Source organism: Pisolithus orientalis, assembly GCF_024613125.1.
Source record: "Pisolithus orientalis strain OTSU chromosome Unknown F5J12scaffold_25, whole genome shotgun sequence".
Taxonomy (NCBI): domain Eukaryota; kingdom Fungi; phylum Basidiomycota; class Agaricomycetes; order Boletales; family Pisolithaceae; genus Pisolithus; species Pisolithus orientalis.
Genome location: NW_026260806.1, coordinates 380,278 through 402,894, shown reverse-complemented (window position 1 = coordinate 402,894; position 22,617 = coordinate 380,278). Strand labels below are relative to the sequence as shown.

The 22,617-nt window shown below is 48.8% G+C and overlaps 6 protein-coding genes across 6 annotated transcripts; 5 read left to right on the top strand and 1 right to left on the bottom strand.

Moving 5' to 3' along the window:
• The first annotated feature begins 204 nt into the window (after positions 1–204).
• F5J12DRAFT_845763 (DUF706-domain-containing protein) lies at positions 205–1,957 on the top strand. Its single transcript, XM_051746327.1, has 7 exons — positions 205–539; positions 598–723; positions 790–914; positions 967–1,119; positions 1,173–1,334; positions 1,390–1,469; positions 1,522–1,957. The coding sequence occupies exons 1-7, from the start codon at positions 479–481 to the stop codon at positions 1,706–1,708; spliced, it is 894 nt and encodes a 297-aa protein (XP_051597981.1). The 5' UTR covers positions 205–478; the 3' UTR covers positions 1,709–1,957.
• Positions 1,937–3,974, top strand: F5J12DRAFT_845759 (HAD-like domain-containing protein). The gene is made up of 7 exons (XM_051746326.1): positions 1,937–2,227; positions 2,300–2,430; positions 2,566–2,645; positions 2,743–2,821; positions 2,985–3,122; positions 3,337–3,896; positions 3,952–3,974. The coding sequence occupies exons 1-6, from the start codon at positions 2,123–2,125 to the stop codon at positions 3,521–3,523; spliced, it is 720 nt and encodes a 239-aa protein (XP_051597980.1). The 5' UTR covers positions 1,937–2,122; the 3' UTR covers positions 3,524–3,896; positions 3,952–3,974.
• Positions 3,975–9,413: 5,439 nt separating this feature from the next.
• Positions 9,414–11,055, top strand: F5J12DRAFT_845722 (uncharacterized protein). Its single transcript, XM_051746325.1, has 7 exons — positions 9,414–9,701; positions 9,748–9,880; positions 9,976–10,044; positions 10,070–10,191; positions 10,262–10,343; positions 10,446–10,631; positions 10,683–11,055. Exons 1-7 carry the CDS (start codon positions 9,582–9,584, stop codon positions 10,982–10,984), a joined length of 1,014 nt encoding a protein of 337 aa, XP_051597979.1. The 5' UTR covers positions 9,414–9,581; the 3' UTR covers positions 10,985–11,055.
• Positions 11,056–13,972: 2,917 nt separating this feature from the next.
• Positions 13,973–14,982, top strand: F5J12DRAFT_845711 (uncharacterized protein). Its single transcript, XM_051746324.1, has 4 exons — positions 13,973–14,258; positions 14,314–14,330; positions 14,383–14,488; positions 14,539–14,982. The coding sequence occupies exons 1-4, from the start codon at positions 14,136–14,138 to the stop codon at positions 14,761–14,763; spliced, it is 471 nt and encodes a 156-aa protein (XP_051597978.1). The 5' UTR covers positions 13,973–14,135; the 3' UTR covers positions 14,764–14,982.
• A 225-nt stretch (positions 14,983–15,207) lies between these two features.
• On the top strand, positions 15,208–17,226 carry F5J12DRAFT_784391 (uncharacterized protein; the record flags this gene model as incomplete). Its single annotated transcript, XM_051743012.1, has 11 exons — positions 15,208–15,249; positions 15,302–15,369; positions 15,498–15,551; positions 15,608–15,638; positions 15,683–15,844; positions 15,967–16,058; positions 16,162–16,202; positions 16,378–16,612; positions 16,678–16,751; positions 16,873–16,932; positions 17,063–17,226. 11 exons carry the CDS (start codon positions 15,208–15,210, stop codon positions 17,224–17,226), a joined length of 1,023 nt encoding a protein of 340 aa, XP_051597977.1.
• A 1,454-nt stretch (positions 17,227–18,680) lies between these two features.
• F5J12DRAFT_922007 (aldehyde dehydrogenase) lies at positions 18,681–20,749 on the bottom strand (the record flags this gene model as incomplete). Its single annotated transcript, XM_051749304.1, has 11 exons — positions 18,681–18,732; positions 18,789–19,012; positions 19,056–19,187; positions 19,250–19,279; positions 19,314–19,419; positions 19,472–19,847; positions 19,895–19,922; positions 19,971–20,021; positions 20,075–20,178; positions 20,244–20,444; positions 20,626–20,749. The coding sequence occupies 11 exons, from the start codon at positions 20,747–20,749 to the stop codon at positions 18,681–18,683; spliced, it is 1,428 nt and encodes a 475-aa protein (XP_051597976.1).
• Positions 20,750–22,617: the final 1,868 nt, after the last annotated feature.

Genomic DNA, 22,617 nt, shown 5'->3' with positions numbered 1-22,617 from the left:
GGACGCTAGCAACGTCAGGATCGCCTTCGGTGCACGAGTACTAGCAAGATATTGCCGTTTCATTTCGACAAGCGATAATGACAATGATAATTTCATGTAAAATGGACCTTGCCTTGTCACAAAGGGCGAAAGTTGCCTCCAACGATTCGACAAAGGTGAATGTTACGAGACTGTGGCGGCCTTGCATCTCCTTGGATCTTTAGCCGGGGACATTTCAATATCTCGTGATGCCAGACCCGTGGTTCTCACGTGGCAGTGTTACGCCATCACAGTCCAAATTTGGAAAATTGCCAGCCAAGATATCGTGTCCGTTTTCTCGCAGTGTGAAATTCATTTCGCGGGCTCACGCATGGCCCTTGTGGATACAAGACTCCTTAGCGCTCCAGTGCCCCTTGAGATGGATATATAAACGGGTCCTGGCTCAGACGGACCATATCCTCATCCTTCCCCACTTACATCTTCCGAGTCTTCCTTCGACATGCCGGGCATGGTTATTGACGGTCGCGCACTAGATGCTGTCTCGGATGCCGTCGACGAAGGTATGCTCGCAGTCTGTCTGTTCCGCGAGCTTTGCCGTTGAGCGCTCCGACTCTGCAGTGAATGTGTTGAAAGGCAAATCGTGGGACGCTGAGTGTCAGCTCGAAACCACCAAAGATAAAACTAGCTTCCGGCAGTACGAGACCGCCTGCGAACGCGTCAAAGCCTTCTACAGAGAACAACATGGTATTGCAGCCTCTCTCCGTCTACGACTGTGCTCGAGGATCTAATGCGCTCCGTCATGTTTTACAGAAAAGCAGACGGTGGCCTTTAATATTAAAGCCCGGGTTGATTTCAAGAGCCGAAAACGCGCTCGTATGGGTGTATGGCAGGCCATCGAGATGCTTAACACTCTTGTCGACGATTCTGATCCTGATGTGCGTGGATCCCCTGTCATGTTGCTTTGATGTTGCTAAATTGCCACTCCAGACGGAGGTGTCCCAAATTGAGCACCTTCTACAGACTGCAGAGGCCATCCGACGTGATGGTAAGCCGGAATGGATGCAAGTTACCGGGCTTATCCATGATCTTGGCAAGCTCCTTCTCTTCTTCGACAGTCAAGGTCAATGGGATGTCGTCGGGGTTGGTGTTGCCAAATTCATGCTAGTTCTTTCGGAGGCTCACGGTTATTAAAGGATACCTTCGTCGTTGGCTGTGCCTTCTCTGACAAAAATATCTACCCTGAAACATTCCAGAAGAACCCGGACTATCATGACGCTGTGTACTCCACCAAATATGGCATCTACGAGCCCAACTGCGGGCTAGAGAATGTGATGATATCATGGGGTCATGATGAGGTGCGCAATCCAGTTCGAGTCCGCACTGCTTTCTGACTAACGTCGCTTGAAATAGTATCTGTATCATGTTGTCAAAGACCAAAGCACGCTGCCTTATGAGGCACTGGCGATGATCCGGTACCACAGTTTCTACCCGTGAGTTTAGTCTACTTTTGGCGTCTTCCATCTCATCGACATCCGTTCTTAGATGGCACCGCGAGGGCGCGTACATGCACCTTACTAATGCCAAGGACATGATCGCACTGGAGGCAGCGCGAGCATTCAACCCTTACGATCTTTACTCCAAGAGCAACGAGCAATGTGATGTCGAGAAGCTCCGCCCTTATTATGAGGGTCTTATTGCCAAGTTCTTCCCCCCTGAAATCGACTGGTAATCAGTTGCTGCCCGAGGACGATGACTGGTAACATTATGGAGTTTTGTTTATATATCACTAACACCATAGATTTACATCTTATAGAAGTACTCCTACGCATCCACGTCTTATTCCCTCCTATTCCCTGCTGTGCTGTTGACAGATAGTATATACGTCGATACATTGTCACTTTACCTTACTGTTAGACTGTTTATAGTTTAGTACGTGTTGTGATAATAGTACTGCGTCCTTATTTTGAACGACGGTGACCTGTCGCGCTGATCCTGCGGAGATAAGATTAGATCAACGCGAGAACTGCTCCACCTGCTTTCCCAAGCTAACACGAACGAAAACTCTTGCCATCAACACCCCACGTTCGAGCATACCCGGCTACTGCCAATTATCCTTTTCACGAGCGTACTGCATAGAACGAATATGACCGAGACGGCTCCAAAAAGCACTCTGCCGTACCCACCCGTCCACTATGGCAAGCAGTTCGTCGTTCTGAGCGATTGGTACGACTATTTTATTATCTGCTTTGTAAGACTTCTCATCTAATTTCCACAGGGATGGTACGATCACTAACTGCGATTCCAATGACTGTGCGTTCAGTGTCCACGCATGCCTACGCTTTGCCGTTATCTAACACTGCCGTGCACAGACATGACCGACAACCTCGGATACGGAAAAGAGAAACGCCGAGATGGAAATTTGGATATCCTGTCTGGAAAAACTACTTTCCGGTAAGTTTCCGGAAAATCGGAGAATGTGGTAGAGGTCGTCATTCTTTCTCTTTTTTTTTGGCGTTGTTTGTGCTCCGGAGCTTGTATGGAGTCTTCCGCTGATCGGTCATTCCGTTATCTGGGATTGGTAAACAGGGACGAGTTTCGTCGTATGCTCGACAGCGTTTCCGCGAACGGGCACACGTTGGACGAATGTAAGGAAGTCCTGAAACAGAGTGCGTCATTTTCTAGCTATCCCCTGTCTTCGCTCGGTTGGGAAAGGAACGAGGATTTACCGTGAAAACCCGTTGCTAACCACGCACGATCTGTCAGACATCAAACTCGACCCTGGATTTAGGGACTTCTACAGATACTGCAAGTCTAAAGACATCCCTGTCGTGATCGTCTCCAGGTGAGTGTGAATGAATTGAGAGAAGCTCACGGTGCGCTTGGTGTCGTTTTCCCTGGCACTACGCCTGCAACCTTAATTCTATTCGTGCCTTACTCTATTCAATGCTTTCCCGATGCGGATGATGGGATTGCGCTCATACGATCATGCCGTATACTCCTATCAGCGGAATGGAACCTATCATACGCTCCGTGCTCTCAGCGCTGGTTACGCCTGAAGAAGCGGCCGAAATTGACATCATATCCAACGACGTAGATGTCCATTTGGATGGTACGTGGAGCATCAAGTATCGTCATCCCACCAGGTACGCTTGCTTCGTCAGCCTTTGAGAACCGAGCAGCTCACTGCGCACGTTCGACCTCGTTTGCGTCCTCCTGCCTGCGATTGCCGGTATCATTGGCTCTCGGGACTTTCCCGCGCCAATAAATGTACAAATACGCGAAATATCGATGATATGGCATGTATATGATATATCACGGTCCACCCTTTGTGTCGTTCCTTTCACATAATACGTGTAGCGGATATGGCCACGACAAATCACAGGCGATTCTGCCATACCGTGCGCTCCCGAAGCCGCCCACGCTCTTTTTCTTTGGGGATGGCGTCTCAGGTGCGTATATCCGCATTCTACGAACGTCCTTTTTGGCTGAACACTTCACGCGCCCGCCTATTAAACACCCACTCTCTTATCTACGCAATCTATAACAGACATGTCAGCAGCACGGCATGCCGATGTATTGTTCGTCAAGCAGAAGAATGATGGAGAGAATGATCTTGCAGCGTATTGCAAACGGGAAGGCATTCCACACATTCTCTTCTCGGACTTCGGAGCTGCGCTGAACACTGTCAAGGCGATCGTAGAAGGCAGCAAGACTGCTGACGCAGCGTTGGCCGAAGGCAGGGCCGAATGAACCCGGTTGGACCAGGGTAGATTAGTAGATCATAGTAGATCAAAGCAATAGAGAACCGAATTCATAGTTCATACGTGGTAGTAAACCTGTATGGAGTGATGTGAACTTTGTACCCGTTCCGTGGTTTCTTCCAATTCTGTTCCTTGGAGTTGTGAGATCAAGGCACACTATGTCATTGAAATGTTCCCAGAAGTCTATGTGAATATGTACCCTCGAACTTACAACTTATAAATAAGGACCCAAGACCAAAATTGGTTTCTGTCGAGACGTCCTCATCAGGCATGCTCGCGAGGGCGTGTCCAGTCGTCAGTAGCAGACGTGTGGCGGAGTGGCGTTGCAAGGAACAGATGTGAGATCAGAGGCACAGCACCTACGTCTAGCCTGTTCAGTCACCCTTAGACGGTCTTAGGCAGGCTTGGGGCATATTGAACGTTCAGGAAAGGGAAGTTACCCTTGCGGGTCCCTATGGCAAGATGTTGCCGACGCATTGGTGGTTTCCATCAGTCAGGATTGCGTTGGGGACTCGGCTGACAGGCCACCCTAACAGAGCAGGACAGTTGGACGTCAGCGCAACATTCCTATGTAGCGTTCCCGAGGACACCGTTCATTCCACTGCTTACCGCCGACTCTCCGCAAAGGGACTAGAATCGGGGGGTTAGCAACTGAGTGGTATGTGATAGTACAGTATATTGTGAACATGCGACCTACACGTGGTTTATAATTATAAGGTGAAAGTTAGTAGTAAGAACAAACTCCGCATGCCTGCGACGGCAGCACCTTTGCTTCGACAAACATTGAGAGGTGGGGTGGCGTAGAGTTGATGCAGGTACGGCCATTGCAAGACTCGAACTTCCGCAAAATTGATGATCCGCCATAGCTAGTTATGGCTCAAAAACAACCTATACTTGAGCAGGACGAATCAAGGCCTTGCAAACCATTTCCAAGTATCCTGAAGCGGCCTAGGCTATACGTTGACGATCTTCTTCCTGAAGTCTTTTGCCGGATACTGGAGCTTAGCTTGCGTGGCTTGGGCGCAGCTGGTCATGAAAGGAAGAGAGAATTGGCCAGTGCGCCTTCGCAAGTGAAGAAAGGTAATTCTCGATGCTCCAGCGTTTTAGAGTCTGGACTAGCATCGTCATACTTTCGCGGTGCAACTTCTCGATGTTGGCCACTCACGTGAAGAGAAGTCGCAAATGTCTTCTGGACGTTAAGAGTGTAATCGATGATGGTACGGTACTTGCCGCATCCCTCTGTGTAGTCGTCTCGTCCGACTGTCCACCGATGGCGTCGTCTCCGAATTGATATCCAGAGAGGAGCAACGGACAAAACCTCTTTGACCAGCTCAGTTCCTTATTTTTCCTTTCTCTTTGCAATGTTTCTATCAGTGCTTATGGTGACTTTTACTCCGGAATTCCCAAGTTCGTTGTCTGGATTTCCTTCTCCCCCAACGCTCCCCCGCTCTGCAACACCTATTTATATATACTGGGTGGCACGTCACCCTTGGTGACTTCCCTGCGTTCCTCAAAGCTCATGCACCTCACCATATGGTATAACAAATTTTTGGGACCTTCATCGTTCTTCTCATTGTTCACATCTCAAAAGTTGACTTGCATCGAGCTATGTCTGCACGATTCTTTCCCTCTGCAACATCGGATAGTATTTATTTGCCATCCCTGACATCCGTCAGTGCTCCGTATGGCGATCCGTGGAAACTGTTCGAAGCGATCGTCGCTCCACAGCTCACCCAGTTCATTTTTGGGGAGGTGGTGACTGTGACCCGTCAGCAAAAGCTTTCGATGGCCTTGAATACAAGCTTATCAACGTCCTACACCTGGTCCTATTGTGGTTATCTCCGAGAGACTGCCAAGGATTTGTGTTCGCTATCTCCAAATCTTCACGAGGTGGAGATAAACCCGTATGCTGTGGCCCATTTCTTCGACGGCGGTGGATGCCGCTGGGATGGTTTGAACCAGTTACGTTGCTTGATCATCGACTGTGACTGTTACATATCCGAGTCGTTCACGGTGTCTAGGTTTGGACTATGGTTATAACAACGAAAGCTTGATGGACGACCACCGATACACGTCAAGTTCTTCGACGACGATCGTCTAACCAGGTCGAAAAGACTACAAGGGTTCGAATCTACCTACGATAAAATGCATCAGAACTGTATCTTGCAATCAATATAGAAATGGGTCCCTTCAAACAGAGAAAGGCTCTACTCATACGATTCTAACCACGGCCGGTGTGTACCTCCTACTCCGTGCGATGGATGCATGGCTGATCGTTTACTAATCATCACTACCTACAGGCGTTGCAGTTTGTGTTTTGTGTAGGCTACATGTCTATGGTTCGTTGCTAGCCTGCTGGTCGGACCACGTTATCTAGTGGATAAAAGCGGAACGTGTGGACCCATGCAGTTCAACGTGTAAACCCCATGGCACAATTGAATTCCTTTCATGCCCCATCTAGAGTGCGTCCTCCTGCTGGGCAGGAAAAGCATGCTTATAATAGTCTGCGCAGTGATCACTACACGGTAACTCTGCACTGACGCTATTCCCACTGCCACAATTCCAGCTGAAAGGTCCAAGTTACGTATCCTTGCCGCCTTGGGCTATCCTAACGAACATTTACATTTCAGTCACCTCATGCTGCAGGGAATGCCCTCCGGACCGAGGAAGCACCGCATTCAAAGCGTGTCGTTGCGCGCGAGACGGTTCGGTGTGTACAGACGTTCCGGCGTGCATTAATAGCTTCCGCTGTGAAATCTTGATAACCGGCTTTAGGAAACAGGACCACCAGCGGCGACTTTCTTTCGTTCTAAAACAAGTAGAAGAAATGATTGGCTTCCATCGAGTTTGTGGTTTGCTTTTACCTAGGGAGGCCGAAGACGACGGAGTGCCCGGAGACTGCTACATTTCAAAATTTTGTCTAGTGGCAGCGACCAGACGCAATAAGCGGTTTTGCATCCAGTTGCAACCCTTTAACACATGGAGTCCGTCATCCCTTGAAAGTAGATGTTACTAATCCCCCAACACATTCATTGCAGCGGGCAGACAGACAGATCTTGAACAGTGTTTCCCGCATTGAAATGCTCGCCATACCTCATACACGGGCTGTTGTAAAGTTGCGGAAGAACTAAAGAACCTAACTTTTAGGGTGCTCGAGGCAAGTGCAATGTTTTTGAAAGTAGGCACCTTCGTCCCTGGTCCAGACAGAATCTCTGCTAATTAGTGTTCCGTGCCGCGGTACGCGAAAATTGGTCGAAGCAATCGCCGCTCCACATCTCACCCATTTCACTTTTGGGAAAGTTCGTCACTGTAACCCCACGAAAGTTTTCGATGGCCTTGAATACAAGCTTATCAACGTTCAACGTTCAACGTTCACCACTTGATTCCGCGTGATCTCCCTGCTTTTCTTGCGAGGGAACTTTCCAATGACTTGTGTTCACTTTTTCCAAACATATATACGGTGGAAACGAACATGAGTGCTGTAGATCACCTCTACAATGATGATGGATGCTTTTGGGACGACTGGGAGAAGCTGCGTTACTTGGACATCGACCGCGTCACCGTGACGTATACCCGGAGGAGTTTACGGAAGTCCAGGCTCAGACTATGGGTGCAACGAGGGAAGTTTGACGAACGACCACTAATGTATCAAGCTCTTCAATTCTGGACGTCTCCAAAATCTAAAAGGGTTCGAGGCCACTTATAATACAATGCTGTCAGCACTACCATATACAGGCTTCGTAGTTTATGCTTTGTGTAGTACATTTTCATGGCGCATTGTCTAGCCTGCTAGCAGCAGGGCTAGGCAAAAAACCATAGGCCAGTGATCGCGGGGACCAAACTTCAGCTAGAACGAGGAATTTTTCGTTCGACATTGGAGCCACGTTATCTAGTGGATTGAAGCGGAACGTATGAAGTCATGCGCCGTGTGAGGTGCAGACCCCATAATACAACTGTGATCATTTCTTCCTCCATCCGCCGTGGCATGACAATCGCGTGATACCTCAATCATCTCATTTTGAAAACGATACTCTCCAGAGTGAGGAAGTTCCGCATACAAGGCATGTCGCCGCGCGCAGAGCGGTTCACCGGCCTTAAGGATTGCATACAATACCAGCAACGCACCTCAATGGCTTCTACTGTGCGTAGCTAGGTTTCGAAAAACCTCTGTGGCGACGACCTTCTGACCTTCTAACAGCGATCTGGTGTCCGGAGACTGACGGATCTATCAGCCTAGATTTTTGGTCCACGTCAACCTCACCGAAGCCAGGTTGTGATTTTCCGTGTAATAACCTGTGCGGTGGAGTTGAAACAACCAGCAACAAACATTTACCATCCAACTGCTCTTTATCCCAGCGCCATCGAGCCTTGAAAGTAATGCCCGTCAGTGTATCGCGCGACCTACCTCTCAACACTCTTCTACTCTCTCTGCGGACAATGAACCCGACAGTTGTAGTGGCGAAGGATTAGATACCATACTTGGCAGATTTTCTCCAACGAGCCAACCCACCTACTCTGAAACGACTGGTCCCGAGTCACCTTTGCTCATGGTTATTGCATCTGTTTCAGGGATTACCTTTGATCTTTGCTGCTGTCACCTTTTCGGGCCCACATACCTTTTCACCTATCCCTCCACCAAGCCCTCGTTAATCCAACACCCCAAACCCCTTTCAGACGGTCCAACCGAACTTCCAAATATTCTTGCTTAAGCGATCATTTCCGTTCAGCAACATCCTACGTTCTTACCTACCCTGGGTTGGGCTAGAAGATATACAAAGAAAACTCGAGTGCGGAATTCCGCACAGTGGCGATGAGTACGGGGCGCATTCCAGGGCTCTTTGAGCTTGAAGACCGTTTGGGTGTTGCGGTCTGTATTTTTTGTTTTCTTCGCTTGAAGACCACGAACATTGAGTGCTTTCCGGCATGAAGCCAAGTATTGCAATCGCAACTACAATGCCTTCGGAAGCAAATGAGATTTCACGCTCGGTACGGATTCGCAGTTGTAAAACTAAGCTCGGGGCAGCGTGAGTGTTTATCGTGCACGCCTCATGAAGGAAACATTGTTTATGTGTGTCCTCATATCTGCCCACCCTTCGCGAACCGCGTGATCGTTGAGCTCGTGAATTGGCGCTTAAACCTGTTCGATGTGACCTATTAAACATGCCAAGTATCATGATGGGTAAGGATTGCGTGGGAGGTATACATATCGTTTATTAGTACTCATTGAGAAGAATGAGGTCAAACTGCTTTGCATGGTGACGTCCGCGAAGAGAACTGAAACATATTCCGGGCAGCGAATAGAAATGCGTACGTACCATAAAAATTCGTGTGTCATGTATGAGCCCGTAAACATGGCTTGTTGATGTACCGAATATTCGGATGTAGCCAGGTCCTCGTTACCGTGGTGAACGAATATTAGGCAACCTTGGAAACATTTCGGTGGACCCATTTGACAGTTTGATTTCCTAGCCTCCTTGAGTCAGGCTATTCCAGAGTGACCCTTTATGATCGGAATGCAAAAAAAAGACTTCAGCTGTCCACGGAGCGCCTTTCTGGTGGGGGAAATATAACGTACTCCACCTCCGGCATAGAAGCCACGCTGGTAACAATTCTAGAATGAGTCAAGCGGTAGAGTGTTGCTGAACGAGCTGGGCTGCCAGATTTGCGTGGGAGAGTGCTTTGCCAACGTGTCTGGACTCTGCGACGACATACCACGTCTCTCCCCGAGTCCAGACTAAATACTTAAACGTTTTCTGGGCAGTGGTACGGTGAACTCGCTACGCACCAGATTCGTGGGTCTCCAGACATTCACCTGAACCGCCGACTGAGAGAGCGAGCAGCATGCCCTTGTTCGACCTCCTGCTGTCTTCGTTGCTAGTCAAGGCCCTAGTCACTGTGGTCTTCCTGTCGCTCTCTTCGCAAATGTTCTTCGCAAAGAAAAAGTGGGATCCAAAGGGGAAGGTAAATGCATCGCAGTTGAACTCTATACCGAGACTGACGTGTCCAGCATGTATATGTCACTGGTGGTAGCCAAGGTCTCGGTCTTGCACTCGCAAAAGACCTGGCCAGGAAAGGAGCCAGTGTATCTATCGTTGCACGCACGCAGAGCAAACTTGATGCAGCGTTGAAGGAGCTTCGAGGTGCGTTGGTCACCCGCTGAAGAGCACCATTACCTCAGTAACCTTTGAATCATGCCATGTGTATACATATGATCAGTCTCTTCGCCAATCTCCAGCCCAGGCTTTCCGCGCCTTTTCCTTCTCCCTTAACACCGCAGATGCTTCGGCTGAAGCTCTCGAAAGCTGTATGCGCTGCAAACGGTGGCCAAGTCCCCGATGCCGTGTTTGCGTGTGCTGGCGCCTCTAGGCCAATGTACCTCATCGACATGACTCCCGGGGACTTTGAACGAGGCATGACAGATGGTTTCTGGGTGCAGGCTTGGACCGCTTTTGTGCGTGTGCTCAGCATTGATTTTTCATATCACTCCTCATCGGAGCTGGTCTCGTGTTTGATGTCCCTAGGCTGCAGCCAAGGAGATGGCGAGACAGAACAAGAAAGGAAAGATTATATTGGTGTCATCGACACTGGGATACATGTCCTTTCGTTGGCTACTCTTCTTACGCGCCTGCGAAACATGCCCTCCGCGGTACATCCTGTATCCTGCCCCTCATTAGTCCCGTTCCTTACGTCAACCTACTCACACAGGTCTTGCGGAATCTCTCCGGTCAGAGTTGCTCTTGTACGGCATCGATGTCCACATCTTCTTCCCTCCCACAATGTATACCCCTGGATTCGACGAAGAGAATAAGACTAAGCCAAGTATCACCCGCAAGATCGAGTCTACGGATGAGGGATTGACCGCAGAACAAGCCGCAGCTGGACTCCTTACCGGTAAGTGGATGTACAGAGGAAAGGCAATTGTGCGATTTATCTTTGAAATAGGTGTTCAACGCGGAGACCATCATATCACTGCTGACCTTATAACGAGCTTGTTCCGCGCTTCGACAAGAGGGTCTGCCCCAAGAAGCAATGCATTTGTTGACACGGTACTCGACTTGGTCGCACTGGTAAGTATCTCTTCATATGGTCATGACTTGCAAGACATCGTTGACGGGGGAAAAAGATCGGCGTACCGATCTGGAGAGGCTCCGTCGATAAACAAGTTATCGCACATCGCGATGAGCACAAGGTGTACTTGGAAAGCAAAGGATTTTTCTCTGCATCACGGTAATCGCGCTATATGAACTCGTGAATACCTAATCGTGTTTGACTGGTTTGTACGACTTTGGATAGGTGCTCAGTTACTATGTGGTAGTGCTATCTGTTTGTTTAGTCGACCGCTGCCGAAAGACATTTGCTTGTTTTCGGATTTGCGGGTGCCGGTAAGATTGCACGCGAATCGTTCAGATAGGTAGGTATAGATGGTGCATGGTCTCACTTCTATTCCACAGCGTGCTTTTCTCATCGAGCCAGATCGCACTGGCGCTTGGCTCTGAACGCTCTTCCATTCGAACGGCGACGAGCAGATTTTCGTGGCACATCTCTACAAGCAATTCATAGTGTTCACGAGGTCGAGACAAGTTTGATGCATAATCAATGTCTTCCATGGAAATCTGCTTCCTTCGCTAACTCCTTTACTATGGTAAATGATCAGCGATGGGGTCGCCCGTGTAGGTGTGGACCGCATTCGTGAGCATGTCCAACGGCGATGTTTTCCTATCTTTTCCCTCACCAAAGCTGCCCTTAGGTGTGCTGTGGGAGCAGCGTTTGGAAGGGGAATATGGAATGGCCAAGGAAAGGAATGATGGGACGGCATCTAAGTTTTGCTGGCAAGTACTATACCTTCGCCACAGGGTGTTAAATTTGACCGTGTTTGGTACGTATTCATTCTTTCGCATCACATCATGTCTGTCCTGTGAAATCGAAGTCACATCATTAAACTAAGTCCGAGGATGTCGCAGGGGATACGGGGTGTACTCAGAAAACGGCGTTTCCTCTGATGTCAACTATCACCAGCCTGATCTTGAAAGTTCCTCGCTATACGACGAAGCTACCGTTTGCTCCTTCCATACATCTGGTATTCCTTCGCGTTGGGCAGTAGGTATCTGCAAGGCTGCATGCAGATCATTGAGATAAATAAATGCCAGGTATGTTTGGGCGTTTGATCTTTCGCTTTCCCTGAAATGAACATTCTTATCCATCTTGACCGTCTTGTCTCTGTTCTTGATTCCCTCCAATGCGAGCGGTGATGTCGTGGCACGTCTTTACAAGAACTTTCGGCGGCCATCATTTCAGGAATGGGTTGATTAGCCTCATGGTAGCCAGATCCGAATTGCACCGGGCACCATCACAGCCAACCTTGCAGGACCTTCCACAGTCCCAGGGTAGAAGGAAATGAAAAAGCAACCTGCGCCCACTTTTTTCAATTCTAGAATTCCATGCGCTTACGTCGCACCTGTTGTATCAAGTTCGGTGCTTGGTTTGGAACACTGTCCGGTAACCATCCGAAGGCCGAAAGGGTCGGCCGGTTTGCCGATTCTACAGCATGTCGGAGGAAAGGGGAGGATAAGGAAGCGAAGGTATGTAGTTGTTTCCTTCCAAGTTGTGTCTACTTCCCCTTATAAGGGATCCATCCAGTGGAGGGGAGGTTGGCGCTCCTCTACGGAAAAGCGGGTCTGCGTTCGCGTTCTGTTAGATAGTCTCCACAAACTTACGTCCACACGTGCGTGGACACTCGGAACGCGACAAGGAAGTAAGCGGAGGCTGGTCTGAAACCAAAGGCTTCCAAGTGCTGGAGACAACTCGCAAGTTTCGCGCCTGAATATGTCAGATCATAAGAGCGCAAGTATCACCCGTTTGACTTAGACTTATGTGATATATCATCAAACATGCAAGAACTCGTGCACTTCTCGGGGGCCAGTGCCAGATGCCTCCGCCTTCAAGCTTCATTGCTCAAACCACAAACAGATCTATTAGAGAGAACGACGGCCTTCTCCCATACGCATTCTATGTTTATTATCTCAGATCGTAACACATACAAAAGCAATCTTCTGGGTTGGCCCAAACATATCCTCTTCACAAGCATGCGACAACATTTCGAACTCTCACACATTGCGATCGCGGATGCTCCGGCCCTTACAGTTACCACATATGGGCGAACATTGCGCTTCTCCTGTTGGTATTTCCATCGTTTCATCTGCTACCAGGGTGGGTTGCCAGATGAAAAACATGACGCGTTGAATAATGCAGCGGGTTGGGCCTGCCATTCTGGTAATGACTTCATCCTGGTCAATGGGTGAGTATGAGAGGCTCAGTTGCTCGATCACCGCCGGCAGTATCTGGTAGTGAAGAGATTTGGACTTAGCAACTGAGAAACATAAGCCTCAGTATTCTGTTTTGCATCCCTTGGTGATATCCTCTTCACGCCGAGACATCCTTCTGGCAAGTAGACTTCCTTGGGTCCACATGTCGAAGCCCAAAGTAGTCTCGATTGGTGCCAGACGTTTTATGTAAAACGTTGGTGGGGAACCTGCATCAGGAAATTAACACTTTACTATTTTTGACCTTTTTGTGACTTTTTTTGACTTTTTTGTGACTATTGTGACTATTTGTGACATTTTGGGAAGGAACCTACTATCTGTACTTTTCTTTTGACCATATACAGCATTTTGAAGAATGAAAAGAGAACAGAATCTATTGAGACAACTAAGTAATGATATATCTAAGCCAAGAAGACTAGAAAATGTCTGAAAATTCAGAGATGTTGAGCCATTGGTGTGATGCACACTGTCTGAGAGAAAAATCACAATATCTCTTTGGAACCTCCATCAATTTGAATGTATGTGGTATTTACTGAAAGCTATGAATTAGGTGGTTTGAACAAGACCAAAATCAGCAAGAAAAGTGCAGCTATGCCTGCAGGACATGGGTAATGATAGTAGATTCCTTCCCAAAAAGTCAAAAATAGTAAAGTGTTATTTTCCTGCAGGCTGAGTACACTCCACAAAACACATTCTACACCCAGCTCGACCTCGTTCCCAAAGCATGTTCACTCGACCTCCTTCCCAAAACGTTTGGTCGAGACTAACTACTTCAAGGTCTGAGATACAGCAGGTAGTCTTTCCAGGGATGGTTGTCATCTTTGCGTTGCTGTAACGTCGGACGGTACCAGAATGAGAAGTACACCGCATTAAGAAATTGACCTGCCAGTAAGGCGAGGAAAAACTAGTGACCTCGTCTCTATCCAATCAGATCGATCAGTTGAGAAACTCAGCAAGCGCTTATCATAAGCGTAATTCGATGCCTTTGCAGCAGACAGTACGAGCCTCTGCGAACTCTACCCTACCCGAGGAGCTTAAGAAGGAGAGATGAGGAACTGGATAATACTACCAACCCATGGAACCCATTCGTCAGTTCATCTTGCAACTGCCTACCTTTTTGCCTACCATACATGCAACTGATGATTTCGCAACTGTCCTGGCCCATCTGATAGAACGTTGGGACTGGGCTATCGCTGCAGTACGTGTTTGCAACTTCTCGTTCACGAGTATGGGGCCCACTCATTTCTGCTTAGTACCGTAGCTACCTCAGGCATGCCACTACTCCTACCAAGCTACTATTGACCGAGGCATCATCTCCACAGTCTGCCTGGAGATAACCGTTACATCATCATCTCTACGCTTGTATTCCTCGCAATCGCACAAGGAATGCGTTTGATCTATAGCCGGATGACTGCCGAACAATTGCGAGTAAGTATGCACTGTTGTCGCTCGTTCCGGTCTTCATTTCGACGTAATAGACCCTGGTAGATACAGTTGGCCCTCGCGTTTTCACTGTCGTGACTGCTATACCTTCCTTCGGAGTAATCATCATCCCACTCATGCAGATCCTTTACATTTCCGGGTCTCCGTTCACCGCAGTCGGTCTCGTGTTAGCAATCACAGTGCCTGTTGTGATCCTTCCCTTGGCAGTGTTGTGCTTCCAAATAGTTCGAATGCAGGGATTGAATGATGCTCAGGCTTAGCAGTGAGGGTTTCTATACAATATTTGACTGTAACAAAGACCCCCCTTTTTGTTCTTGATGGTATGCTTTCTACCTATCATGATTACGACTCCCCTGGCACTGTATGAATATACGAGGCATACCAAGTACCTATGTAACAACTTGTTCACATAAGCATCTTTTCGAATCCTGTCCAGTTTCTGTGTGATAACAATCCTGGACATTTAATATTTATTCCACATCTGAGCCTTTGGTTCCTTCTCCTGGCGGAGCGGAATGGATCGTCAAATTGTACTACAGCTTCCAAGACCGTGACAACTTGTATCTGCACCGTAGTTCTATCACCATGCAACCTTCCAAACAGGAGCTCATCACGAACCACTAATCTTATTTTGATTTCATCACGGTTATAGATACTCTAGTACATGGGAGGTGGAGATCTCCTCAATCTTCTGATAGAGCGGGATGTCTTCCGGCGAGGACTTCACCTGTTTCTATGTGGCCGAGGTTTGTCCTTCCTCTTTTGCACCCTGCTTCCTGTGTAGCACATTATGTCCAGATGATCATAGCTATCGAGTCATGCCACAGACATGGCTTCATTCATCGTGACATTAAACCTGATGAGAGGTCTGTTAGATAGACAAATGGAAGAAAACTGAATGACACATCGCACCCAGTTCCTCGTATGGCTACTCGTCCATGTAGGGTGATCTGTAGCATATGGTTCTGGGCGGTGATGCACTGTGTCCATGAAGGTTAGACGTCAAGGTGGTTGTTTACGTGATTTCCATCAAGATCATGATATTGCTGTACGTCAGGCTGGTCCAAAGTAGAGTTTCGTGAACCGATGTTGGCTAATGACCAGCATCAATACTCCATCCGCGTCGAACAGTACTGTGGGTTCACACTACCAACCTTTATCTGACCTGTATCGTCGAAGGACTTCGTGACAAAACCTAGACAGCCCAACTGGCATCTCAGAAATTCCCGCGATCGTGTGTATATCCTTGGCTTTATCTTGAGGTCGTGGACCTTCTTCAGTGTCAAGGAGGGGTATTGGAAGTCGGACGCGTTCATGGGTACTAAGGCCTGTTTCCAGAAGGTATGAAGGCTTTCAGTCCAGGCAATTGGAGAAGGTTGTGGTCACGACCCGTGGCTTTGGGGTAGACAGAGGAGGAAGCTGGATTTGAAAATAACATAGCAGTCTAGAAAAGTAACCTGAAGGCACTTGTGAACGTGACTGGATCCCCGTTCAGTCAGTACCATGTCCTTGCGCCGCTGAAGAGTGGTATCCGTTCGCGACTGGACACTTGGAAGTAGGAAAGGAGTGCAGAATGCTACTCACCAGCATATTTCCAGCTCCGAAAGAGTAGAAAGGCTGGAATGCCGACTGCCACTCATGGTTACATTCGTTGATAGCATACATAGTATCGCCAGCATGATGTTTGCTGCTGTCGGAGGTGTGATTGAGCTCTGCATATGTACCCCTTGGAAATCATCCCTGTGTTTCTGAGGACGTCGGGCAAGAAACCTGCAAAGAAGAGATATAATTTTACCGACGCGCATCTGAATCCATGAAGCGATCATACCTAAGGTATGGGTATGAACACGTGTATATGAAACAATATTTAACAGCTTGGATGGTCGTCCGCCTCAGCATGTGTGCCCCCAGATCGATGGCTCACTCGCCGCTGCTCGAGGAGAGCAACCGACTGGAGAGAGAATGCGCCCACTTCCACTATAGCGAGAGGGGCGGGCGAGCACATTGGGAGACTCGAGCTTTGTTATGGACTCCGGCCTATCGACTCCATGTCAGCTATGTTCCAGGCATCATGGGGAGCGCGACGTCGCTTCTTCCACAGCTATGCGAGTTCGTGTGCTGAATGGAAAGTGGGACTGAAACCATAGGTGGCGGACTTATTGCATCAAACACAGGCCTTTCACCCCAGTACTTGCACTGTATCCTCCACATTCAAGACCATGCATCAATGCTCAGAACTCCAGCACTGGTAAGCAACTTGTCATACTGAGAGGAGTTTTGGGTCAGCATTACAAGGCACAACTGGGTTGTAAAGCAAGACAGTAGCACCCTTGCACGTCAAAATGGTCATATCATATTTTCTATCACAGGCAAAGCCTTTGGCCTATTACCTGGACCCAGGAAATGCAACGTTAACACTGCTGATTCGAGTGAGTGGACATCACGGATATCTCCCAAGTGAACTGTGGTGAGAGGGACATGTGGAATGGCAGAGGGAAGTCAGATGCCATCCAACTCCATTTGCTTGAATCTGCTGTACTCACCTATACATGTTTGTAGGGACGTCGAGAGGCAGCAGTGTTGGAGAGGTTGTCATCTTTGCCGCGACACGGAACAGGGAATATCGCTCGAATTTCAAAATTGTGCCACCCAAGGCAAAGAGACGAACATGGCACGACGGGCTGCATAAGAACTGCAGTGGAAAACCTGGATTTCACTCTTGAACTTTCGCAGATAACATGCTGGACCAACTTCTTGAGCGGGTGTTGGGGATTAGGGTCTGGGAATTTTGCATTTGAAATGTGCAAGTAGTCTCAGTACTAAACAGATGGCCGTGGCGCCAGCTTCCCTGTTGCGCGAACCATGAAACGCGTTGATCAGGGAAGACTTGCTGCGCCTGGAGATCGAAATACCAGCAACGGAGAAATGAATGGTCCCTCTTTGTGCCGGACTCGCCTTTTCGCACCCTCCAGCTCTTCCACAGTCGGTGTGACAATGGGTTGTAGACCTTTTCTTCTCCATTTCTCTATCTCCCTCTTTGCAAATATGGCCCGCTTCACCTCCTTGGCTGCTTTGGCTCGAGCAGCATTAGCTTTTTGATGCTCTTCTTTTTCTAACTTATTTCGCTCTCTTCGCTTCTTCTTCCACAACCGCTCCTGCTTTTCTTGCCTGCTCTTACATTTCTTTACCTCGGTCCCGTTCCTGTGTGGTCTGTTTCGTGAGCCTCGTACCATCCACTCATATCGCTTGCGCAGCTGCCTCGGCCTCCACTCTTGCCCGCATCACTGCTCGTCCTGCCTACACGATCTCCACCATCGTTCTGTGCACCTCTTCACGCGCCCTCCATGAAGCATCCTTGCATGTTAGCGCTCTTTCTGTGCTTCCTGGGGATGCACTTCACTGCTTCCGACTCTTCGCCGTGCTTGCCGTATGGTGACTTCATCTTGCGCACGGTTCATAATTGCTTGCGCGGTCGGGTTGGTGCTTGTGGACGGACAGGACAGGACCCATTACTCTAGCTTTGCCGCTCGAGATGTGAAGGAGTACGCTTAGTGAGAAGTATTTGGTCGTGCGCCAACTCACGGGCTCAATATGCAGTGTTTAAGTGGACGTGTGAAGTGGCTTAGGACGAGTGGGAAGACGACCTTCATTCTTGTATCGGGCTTTTTAGGATAAGGGTTGTACAGCCCTCCCTACGGGCGACACATGTAACGGCAAGTGCTTATTTGATTGAAACGTGAGGTCGTCTCATAACATCCCACGTTCCTATCAAGTACTGTCCTGCAGCCACTCGTGGATAAGTCGTCGATGATCGCAAAGTCTTCGAATGATGATGTCAGCCTGGAATAGAATCGGGCCATCGTCTCTGACCGTCAAACCAAAGCTTTAAACCTTCGAGTGTTATGCATTCCTTCCAGATGACCCTCCAAGATGGAATTTAGATCGGAAGATTGAACGATTATGTAGCGACATCCTTCGGTCAGTCCGAGTCTCCAAACCACTTCAATGTATACTGTGGCTACTAACTAAATTTCATACAGTAAGTAGGTGCACAAAACAGCTGGTGGTACAACGTAATCACGCCAGTCCTTTCAGCAGGGACCAAATTCATAGCTGAGAAGCGCTCTCGGGAACCCAAGAAATGATGCTTCAACTTGTCACATTCAGGCAGCCAAGTTTACATCATCTTCATTCCGAGGTTCACGTGGACAGCCTTGACCTCGGTGTAGCTGCGGAAAATCATTAGTAAATCCATAGGTGAGACTACAAGGAGAGGAGATCGTACTTATTCAAGGCATATTCTCCCATCTCCCGCCCGATCCCACTCTGCTTAAAACCGCCAAACGGCACGTTGGGGCCCGACACGCTGTAGCAATTCACCCAGAGCGACCCTGCCTTGAGCTTATGTGCTGTCGTGATCGCCCGAGTCACGTCCTTAGTGAAGACTGCCGCGGCGAGACCATACACTGTATCGTTTGCTTGACGCACAACGTCTTCTTCATCCTTGAACTTGATCACAACACTGACGGGTCCGAAGATTTCCTTCCCGCACGATACGCATATCTGGCTTGGCGTCGAGGAATATAGTCGGCTGGATGAAGTACCCTTCGTTACCATGGCGTTCTCCGCCGGTGTGGATTTTGGCGCCGTCCTTCTTTCCAGAGTCGATGTAATTCATAATGCGCTACGTAACGCGCATCGTCTCAGTACACAGAAAATCCCTAAAAAGTAGTCGAAGAATCTCACGTCGTACTGAATCTTGGAAATTTGCGGTCCCTGGAAGGTATCAGGAGCAAAGGGGTTCCCCAACCTTAATTGAACGCGTTTTTTCCGTAAAGCGTTTCAAGAATTCGTCGTAGATTCCTTCTTGCACAAATATACGCGAGCCCGCAACGCAGGACTGACCCTGGTTGTAACTGTTGGAAATCAATACCCATCAAGTGAACCGAAGAAATCAAGGAGACCTACAAAGCACCAAATCTAGCCCAGTTGACGGCCTGTTCAAGGTCTGCGTCGTTGAAGATGATATTCGGACTCTTCCCACCAAGTTCGAGGGTAACATTCTTCAAATTACTCTTGGCAGCAGCTTCCATGATTTTGCGCCCGGCGAGGGTACTTCCTGTGAATGCGACCTTATGGATTCGCATATGGGACGAGATGGCACTGCCAACAGTGTTGCCGTATCCAGTGACGACGTTCAAAACGCCGGGCGGAAAGCCCGCCTCGTTGACAAGGTGACACATACGTATCGCCGTGAGTGGTGTAAATTCAGATGGCTTCAGGAACGACCGAATTGCCTGTCGCAAGAGCAGGTGCAATCTTCCAAGCAAACATGATAACTGAGCTAGAAGTAAATTCTGGAGAAATACAGCCATAAATGCTTCAACGCACGAGGGGAGTTCCAAGGAATAATTTGGCCCTATACAGAAGCTTAGACCGGAACAGGAATGATATACGCAGCGCTTACAACGACTCCAATAGGCTCATGACGAGTGTAGGTGAATCTTTCCTCTGTTGTCTGCAAGATGTTTCAGAGATGGTGCGTCGTGTGTCGAATGATGAAGATCGTACCTCGATTACTCGGCCAGATATCTTATCAGTCCAGCCCGCAAAGTAGCGGATGCAATCGATGGCGGTAGTGACGTCTCCACTACGCGCAAGGTTGAAAGCCTTGCCTATGTTAGAAGGTAAATGTCACCATTGGGGGCCATGGATCGGCTGCATAGCATGATCTACACACCATTGTCCAAAGCTTCAAGGGCAGCGAGCTCATCAGTGTGTTCCTCCATCAGCGAAGCAAGCTTGTTAAGGAGAAGTCCCCTCTTGTTACCGGGGCAATTGAGACCCCACGTAGTCTCGAAGGCTTTCTCGGCGGCGTCGACTGCGAGGTCGACGTCTTTCGAGGTTCCTTCCGAAACAGAGGTAATCACTTTGTCATTGGCTGATCACATAACAAACCCGAGTCGCAGGGGGCAGCGATCACGCCAACGAAGACAGAACCGAGTGAGTATATTGAATTGCCACGGCATGAGGACGAGACGCACCCGGGTTCACCACGCTGTTGAACCACACATGGCGGAGAGGGATCAGAAACGACGAAGACAACCTGACAAATGCGTTACATACTCGATGGTAGTTCCGTCCTGACCCATCGACAAACTGGCCGTTGATGAAAAGGCCGGTGTTGAAGGATACCTTGCCCTTGTAGACGGGGGTGTTAAACTCGTGAGTGAAGATGGAAGGCATGTGTCTGTTGGGGACTGAGACTCGAAAGAAGGTAGCATATATAGGGATTTAGCTTGGCTGCTGTGCTAACCGGGGAGTTGATAGTTCTCCTGTGCGTAACGCTGAGGTAGTCAATGCATGGAGATTACGTCGACTTCAATGCCGCAGTGGACGGGGAAATAATAGTCATCGGTCGCTGACGACGTTGATGTCGAGTGTGTACAAAGCCATTTTTACGTTGCTCGTGCTGTGTTGAGTAAGAAATGCTGTAGATACCCCCGCCTACGTCACGACATCGTCCCCGGCCGGCCAGCCACGCAACCACACCGAGAAATACTACCAAAATGGATGACCCCCAATACTTCCCAACATAGCTTTAAGACCCCCCGCGACGTGTGTGTGTCGTCTCGCTTGATTCACCACCGACTTACTCATCGATCGACCACGTCTTTCCGACTAACCACCGCACTCTGATTGCCGGGTAGTGGAACAGTGGACTCGTAACGCACTAAAATTTTGGGCTCCCGAACAGCCGTCTGGACCGCTGCTGACTGAGAGAGCAAGAGCATGTCCTTGTTCGGCGTTTTGCCCTCTTCGTTGTTCGCCAAGGTCCTGGATGGCGGGCACGTCTTTCCGAGGAACTATAGGGCGTTCGCAAGGTCAGGATGAGGTTGAAAGACGGGTACTGGCCTTGACCAACTTGCCATGCCAGCAGCCTCGTCGTGTGATCAATGTCTTCCATGAAGGCAGAATACGTTCGGTATGCTTGTTCTGCGCTTCGACAAGAGATGCATCACAGGGTGCTGTCTTCGTGTTTATTATTAACCCATAATCATCTCTCCGGCGAAAGTCGACTTGCGCACCAACGTGGAGAAGGGCTATCGATAAAAAGACCACGCACGCTTCTAGGGACACGAAGACGCTTCAGTGTCCCTGGAAACTGGTGATTTTTCTGGGCGTCACGAACATATGAACACCGAAAGTGCAGTCTCTTCCGACCGTAGATTTCCAATTTAGATCCTGCTTCAGTAAGCATTCATGGGGTCGACCGTGTTTAATCCCTCACTACCATGGCGCATCCACAGTTGCAGTCAGAATATTGGGCGGTTGACCACTATTTTGGCAAAATGAATCAACTTTCCAGATATGTGTGTCAAAGCAATGTTCAGCGATGTTAACACAGAAAGAAAGGGAAATACTTCCTAAGTGCATTCGTCCCTAGATTGAGAACGAAATGAACTTAGTTGTATCGTAGCGTTTGCACTCTACGGTTTCTCGAACGAAACATTTCCCATTCTAGCTGAACTTTGGTCCCAGCGACCATGTAGACTACACAAAACACGTAACTGCAAAGCCTGTATGTAGTGGTAGTGAACGATCAGTTATGCATCCTTCGAGCAGAGTAGGGGTTACGTGCCGGCCATGCTCAGACTTGTACAAGTAGAGCCTTTCTCTGTATGAAGGAAGCAGTTCTCGTGTTAATCCCAAGATACAGTTCCGACATATTGAATCGTAGGCAGCCTTGAACCATTGTCGTCTTTTCAGACGTTCCAGATGTTCTTCGTCGAAGCAGATTGACATGTGTTGGTGGTCGATGGTCAAGCTTTCGCCGTTGTAACCATAGTCATAGTCCGAGCCTGGACACCAGGAACGACTTGGGTACGTAGCAGCCACAATCGATGATCAGGAAACGCGACTGGTACGGAGATCACGCAGAATGAAGGTGTTGGATGTCGATAAGCTTGTGTTCAAGGCCATCGAAGACTTTCGTTTGAGGGTCACAGTTACCATATCCCCAAAAAGTGAAATGGGCGAGCTGTGGAGCGACGATCGCTTCTAACAGCTTCTGCATGTTGCAATACGGAAAAGTGATGGACGTCAGGGATGGC

Coding starts and splice junctions, on each gene's coding strand:
- F5J12DRAFT_845763 (XM_051746327.1), top strand. CDS start 479: ATGCCGGGCATGGTTATTGACGGTCGCGCACTAGATGCTGTCTCGGAT. Junction 915..966: donor TCGACGATTCTGATCCTGAT/GTGCGTGGATCC, acceptor TTGCCACTCCAG/ACGGAGGTGTCCCAAATTGA. Junction 1,120..1,172: donor GTCAATGGGATGTCGTCGGG/GTTGGTGTTGCC, acceptor CGGTTATTAAAG/GATACCTTCGTCGTTGGCTG.
- F5J12DRAFT_845759 (XM_051746326.1), top strand. CDS start 2,123: ATGACCGAGACGGCTCCAAAAAGCACTCTGCCGTACCCACCCGTCCAC. Junction 2,228..2,299: donor ACTATTTTATTATCTGCTTT/GTAAGACTTCTC, acceptor CTGTGCGTTCAG/TGTCCACGCATGCCTACGCT. Junction 2,822..2,984: donor CCTGTCGTGATCGTCTCCAG/GTGAGTGTGAAT, acceptor TACTCCTATCAG/CGGAATGGAACCTATCATAC.
- F5J12DRAFT_845722 (XM_051746325.1), top strand. CDS start 9,582: ATGCCCTTGTTCGACCTCCTGCTGTCTTCGTTGCTAGTCAAGGCCCTA. Junction 9,702..9,747: donor AGTGGGATCCAAAGGGGAAG/GTAAATGCATCG, acceptor TGACGTGTCCAG/CATGTATATGTCACTGGTGG. Junction 10,344..10,445: donor ACTGGGATACATGTCCTTTC/GTTGGCTACTCT, acceptor CTACTCACACAG/GTCTTGCGGAATCTCTCCGG.
- F5J12DRAFT_845711 (XM_051746324.1), top strand. CDS start 14,136: ATGGAACCCATTCGTCAGTTCATCTTGCAACTGCCTACCTTTTTGCCT. Junction 14,489..14,538: donor TGACTGCCGAACAATTGCGA/GTAAGTATGCAC, acceptor TCGACGTAATAG/ACCCTGGTAGATACAGTTGG.